A 6,000-nucleotide genomic window follows, 5' to 3' on the forward strand; every position below is an offset into this window, starting at 1 on the left:
CTAGCGTCCAGGGGGTGTACTTGTACATCAAGCTCTCTCACACTACAGAAACAAGAGATAGGCTTCCGCTTCTATGACCCTTTCCGCTCGCATTAAAGCCAAAGCCCTTTTTATTGTCTCAGCCTCTGAACCCAGGCCTCTGTGTGCATGTGATGGATGCTCTCGATTTTGAAGACGCAAAGTCATTTCAAAACTATTGATGATGTGCTGTTTGTTTGCTTTTAGAGTCATTTAATGTCCCCAGGGCATGACAGCCATCATACCGTCAGGCTCCAGTAATAATAGGCTAGTGACATAAATGAGCTTGTGACACTACTACTGTACAAAGAACACAGCTCTCCTGTTCTCTTACGTCGTTGAGTAGGACTATTTGTAACCCTCAAACACAGGCTTCATTGTGTGATGAGCCTCCTGCTATCAGCCCTGTGTATCTCTTCTCCTCCATCTCTTGCCCTCTCCTCAACACTCTCCTCAACACACTTGTCATCTGCTTCCATCTATTCCATCTCTCGCCTAAAAGGTCAGAGCACATCCCCCCTCTGTGTCTTCCAACCCCTTTTGCGCCTCCCCTCCCCCTTGAGATATCAAACACAGCAAACTGCAAATATGTTTCTTTTTTACAAGGGGATCAGATGAAAAACCCATTTCTACAGTGACTGTACAGAAAGGAGGGAGGGGGGGGGTTGATCTTTGGAGGGAAAAACAATCTGGCGACTGTCTTCTGTTGCTATTTAGATAACTGTGCCAGAGAGAAAGCTTTTCCAAGAAACCACAGGAAGGAGCTTTGAGACTAAAAAACTGAAAAAATATAGCCTCTAAACATTTTCATACCATCTCATACCAAACAAGACTGTCCAGGAAACTAGCGGATGAGTCAAGAGACTGAAAGAGGCCATTGATAGGGAACTGATATTTACGCCGTGTGGTTTCTAACATTTCTGGCTTGGCATGCTGACACCAACATCATATAAAAGCTCACAGATAGAAACCCTTGGAATGTTTGAGGGTTGGAGGAGGAATTTGAATTGAAGTCAATAAATTTGCTTTCCTTTCATTTTAAGACACAGATAACTCCTGTGGGTTTCTTTACATGGCAGTATACTGTTTACTGTACACAGTATACATGACAGTATGCTTACCAGCCTGCTGTGTGCGGCCCCTGGTCGGGGGGCTCCGGGGCCCGTCCCCAGCTGCATTGAAGGGGGCCACACTTATCATGTAGGTGGTGTATCCAGTCAGGTTCTTCAGCTTGACCCCTCCCTCTGGCAAGAACAGAGTCCGCAGCCTTTCTGTCTCGTTCTTACGCTGGAGCTCCCAGAAGTACACCTGGAGGGAGGAGGAGATATGGGGAACAGACACATATTAGCTCATAGTAAAGATAGCCTTTACATCCCACTGTGATTAAAGAGTCACGCAGAAACGTGTAACTGTTAATACATTTAAATGACTTTGACTGTAATGATTCAAATGATTAGAATTCTATGGTATGGAATTCTTGTGAAACCCTCCAACTTACCTTGTAGCCCTGGATGTCTCCGTTCTGAGTGTCCAATGGAGGAGACTCCCACGTCACATCCAGCTGGGTGGCCGTTGCTGTTTGGATGGCCACGTTCTGGGGTGGGGCAGTGGGTACTGTGAAAAAAGAAGGAGTAAAAATCTAGCAAAAATCCAGGTAGAAACAAAACAGAAGAAATATCAGTGGAATCAGTTTGAGTGGGTTTTTCTCCTCACTGCTTCTGGAAACACTACTGTCCAGCTGCCTGTGTGTGGACTGATAGCTTTACAGATGAGAACAGGGAAAACTACTCTCACTTTATGCTCAGGCTCACACAGTCAAATTTAATAAAAACAAACTTATCCTGCAACCTGAATACATTTGTAAATGGTGCCAATCCAATAAACATTTGCCTTCAGGGTGGTCAGATAGTCTATATTTCTACTATTCTATGTGGTCAGATAGTCTATAGTTCTACTATACTGGGTGGTCAGATAGTCTTTGGTTCTACTATACTGGGTGGTCAGATAGTCTATAGTTCTACTATACTGGATAGTCTATAGTTCTACCATTCAGGTCCTCTGTTGAGGTAAGGATTGAGAGAGAGAGAGAGAGAGAGAGAGAGAGAGAGAGAGAGAGAGAGAGAGAGAGAGAGAGAGAGAGAGAGAGAGAGAGAGAGAGAGAGAGAGAGAAAGAGAGAGATTGTTGTGTGTAACCTCCCTACCTCACTGAGCGACTTACCTGCCTCTCCGACAAACACTTCCTGTGGTGTGCTGGTTGGTCCCTCCCCCATGACATTATACACACTCATCCTGATCTCATAGCGCTTGTGTTTGCTCAGGTCTGGAGAACAAGGAACAACACTGACATTAACCAACAACCCACCATCACTTTTCACCTTTATTGGAACAGGAAGGATCCTCGATGCGAGAAACCTCTTTTGTAAGGGCGGTCAATACATGCCAGAAAATACATTTGTTGATTTTGTAAAATATGTCTTATGCAGTAGTTAGAATCTATCCAAGGATGTAATTGAGCAGTTGTTGCGTACTGGAAAGAAATACACTGAAAATATGTGACCGTCTGGTCTTGTGATGCTTGACAAAACAAATACAAGTACGTGAGCCCATAAACCTTGGACTGGACAAGCAAGTCTTCCTGGTGAATCCTATTGAAGATACAATATCCACATAGACAGTAGACAAGGCGTCTTTAATTCAGGGCCCACACACTGGTCTGTTTGAGCTCACTGTCAGAACAGACAAACAAATATGGTAACGACTTCATTAGATTTAGTCAACTCAATTTTCACTCTGCATTTCCTGACACACACAAGACAAGGCAGCTGGGTACATCACCTACATGGCTAGAGCTTACACACGGACTAACTTCCTTTTGCTTAATGACTAAATGAAAGTGTGTGTGTGTGCCAGTGTGTGTGCCATCACTAGGGCACAGTGGTGTTCAGTGTGTATTTCATCAGCAGTGAGACAGAGTGTGAAGCGCAGGCAGGCCTGTGAGGACTTACTATCCAGCTCATACTGGGTGAGAGAGGACTCGCTCAGGTTTCGCACGCTGTAGGGGGCTGTGAGGGAGCAGGTGGGGGGTCAAACATGAGCGTGAGAAGGGGCAGCCAGAAGGGAGAGGGCATGAGTAGAGGAGAGACATGTCATTGCGTTAATGCACTCTGTGACTACTCTGAAAAAAATCCACACAGTTAGAGAAACACACAATAATTGAATCAAAGAGAAATGATGTATCACACAGACAGAGCAGATATAACATAACAGCTCTACATTAAACAAAAGATAGGACTGGTCATAACTGATTATAAGAGAGAATATAGAGTAAGATTTGCCATGCACAACCACAGAGTTACAGGAAGACAAGGAGGGCAGGTTATGTACATGTTCTGATGTAGTTCTGTGTGACCTTGTGCAGAGGTTGTAGGGGACTTGTGGAGAGGTTGATGTGAGGTTGTGGAAAAGTTACAAGAAGGTTGTGGGAAGGTTGTTACTCACAGGTGAGCTCGGCCCAGGTAGCAGAGGGGCTGTTGGCAGTGAGTACGGAGAAACTGAGGAGACGGGCGTACAGGAGCTCCCGGTACCGTATCCGGAAGCCCAGGAGGATACCGTTAATCTTCTCCTCAGGCGGAGGCTGTGATGACGACACAATGTTAGACTACCATTAGGACATGTTCAACATAGTCTCTCTCACAGACAGACATATTTACAAAGCTGAGCTAGCTAACTAGACATTTGATTCATTTCTAGTTAGCTACAGTTGAAGTCGGATGTTTAGGTTGGAGTCGTGAAAACTCATTTTTTTTAACCACTCCACAAATGTCTTGATAACAAACTATAGTTTTGGCAAGTCGGTTAGGACATCCACTTTGTGCATGACACAAGTCATTTTTCCAACAATTGTTTACAGACAGATTATTTCACTTATAATTCACTGTATCACAATTCCAGTGGGTCAGAAGTTTACATACACTAAGTTGACTGTGCCTTTTAACAGCTTGGAAAATTCCAGAAAATGATGTCTTACTTTTAGAAGCTTCTGCTAGGCTAATTGAAATCATTTAAGTCAATTGGAGGTGTACCTGTGGATGTATTTCAAGGCCTACTTTCAAACTCAGTGCCTCTGCTTGACATCATGGGAAAATCAAAAGAAATCAGCCTAGACCTCAGAAAAAAAATTGTAGACCTCCACAAGTCTGGTTCATCCTTGGGAGCAATTTCCAAATGCCTGAAGGTACCACGTTCATCTAGTACGCAAGTACAAACACCATGGGACCACTCAGCCATCATAACGCTCAGAAAGGAGACGCGTTCTGTCTCCTAGAGATGAACGTACTTTGATGCAAAAAGTGCAAATGTATCCCAGAACAACAACAAATTACCTTGTGAAGATGCTGGAGGAAACAGGTACAAAAGTATCTATATCCACAGTAAAACAAGTACAATATCGACATAACCTGAAAGGCCACTGCTTCAAAACTGCCATAAAAAAAGCCAGACTACGGTTTGCCGCTGCACATAGGGTCAAAGATTGTACTTTTTGGAGAAATGTTCTCAGGTCTGATGAAACAAAAATAGAACTGTTTGGCCATAATGACCATCGTTATGTTTGGAGGAAAAAAGGGGAGGCTTGCAAGCCAAAGAACACCATCCCAACCGTGAAGCACAGGGGTGGCAGTATCATGTTGTGGGGGTGCTTTGCTGCTGGAGGGACTGGTGCACTTCACAAAATAGATGGCATCATGAGGGAAGAAAATTATGTGGATAAATTGAAGCAACATCTCAAGACATCAGTTAAAGCTTGATCGCAAATGGGTCTTCCAAATAAACAATGACCTCAAGTATACTTCCAAAGTTGTGGCAAAATGGCTTAAGGACAACAAAGTCAAGGTATTGGAGTGGCCATCGCAAAGCCCTGACCTCAATCCTATAGAACATTTGTGGGCAGAACTGAAAAAGAAAAAGCATGTGCGAGCAAGGAGGCCTACAAACCTGACTTCGTAACACCAGCTGTCAGGAGGAATGGGCTAAAATGTACCCAACTTATTGTGGGAAGATTGTGGAAGGCTACCCAAAATGTTTGACACAAGTTAAACTATTTAAAGGCAATGCTACCAAATACTAATTGAGTGTATGTAAACTTCTGACCCACTGGGAATGTGATGAAAGAAATAAAAGCTGAAATAAATCATTCTCTCTACTATTATTCTGACATTTCACATTGTTAAAATAAAGTGGTGACCCTAACTGACCTAAGACAGGGAATATTTACTAGGATTAAATGTCAGGAATTGTGAACAACTGAGTTAAAATATAATTGGCTGTAAACTTCCGACTTCAACTGTAGCTTTTTATTTAAACACAATTGAAATGTGCATCAATTATTTCATGACTCCCCTGTAATTCCCCTTTGCCTCATCTCAGTTATGGTCGGCCCTCCTATGCACAACCACATGCAGTGTACAACAGGAATAAGATGAAGAGACAGGATTCAGAGAGAAACAGAGAGAAATTCCCTCGTCATAAAACACGAGACAACAGGACCAGAAGAAAGGGTAAAGAGAGGAGAGAGAGAACAGGCGAAAGAGAGAAGAGTCTCGCAATAACCGCTTGGATGTCTCGATGTAAAACTCCTACAGGCGGTAACCTTTGAACTCTCCATCTCCCCTTTATGGTCTGCTAATTCAGGTGTTAGTGTTAGAGAGAGGAGAAGGGGAGAAGGTGTGTGTTCCACTCAGTCTAAGTACACCCTATACACCTCGCTGCCCTCTCATTACCGCCCATTGACTGACAGATGACTGGGTTTTACTGAGGATAGGAAGACCGACATCAGGACCAATCACCACACCTCTTCTTACCTGCCAGCGAATCAGCACGGATGTAGTTGTGTGTGGCGTGACAGAGAGGATTGTGGGGGCTTCGTCAGGGGCTGGAACAGGAGAGAAAACAGAGAACACAGCTGAAGACGTGCAGCCCCAGGAG

The 6,000-nt window shown here is 43.8% G+C and overlaps 1 protein-coding gene across 1 annotated transcript in view; it reads right to left on the minus strand.

Moving 5' to 3' along the window:
- sdk2b (sidekick cell adhesion molecule 2b) overlaps positions 1-6,000 on the minus strand; it is a 476,242-nt gene that overhangs the window by 33,926 nt on the left and 436,316 nt on the right. Inside the window, exons 32-37 of the mRNA XM_064950386.1 lie at positions 5,877-5,947; positions 3,517-3,652; positions 3,024-3,080; positions 2,237-2,338; positions 1,517-1,632; positions 1,140-1,326 (exon numbers count right to left, since the gene is read on the minus strand). Coding sequence (XP_064806458.1) covers positions 1,140-1,326; positions 1,517-1,632; positions 2,237-2,338; positions 3,024-3,080; positions 3,517-3,652; positions 5,877-5,947 — 669 coding nt within the window. The remainder of the gene's footprint in view (positions 1-1,139; positions 1,327-1,516; positions 1,633-2,236; positions 2,339-3,023; positions 3,081-3,516; positions 3,653-5,876; positions 5,948-6,000) is intronic.

The sequence above is a fragment of the Oncorhynchus masou genome, chromosome 31 (genome assembly GCF_036934945.1).
Source record: "Oncorhynchus masou masou isolate Uvic2021 chromosome 31, UVic_Omas_1.1, whole genome shotgun sequence".
Lineage (NCBI taxonomy): Eukaryota > Metazoa > Chordata > Actinopteri > Salmoniformes > Salmonidae > Oncorhynchus > Oncorhynchus masou.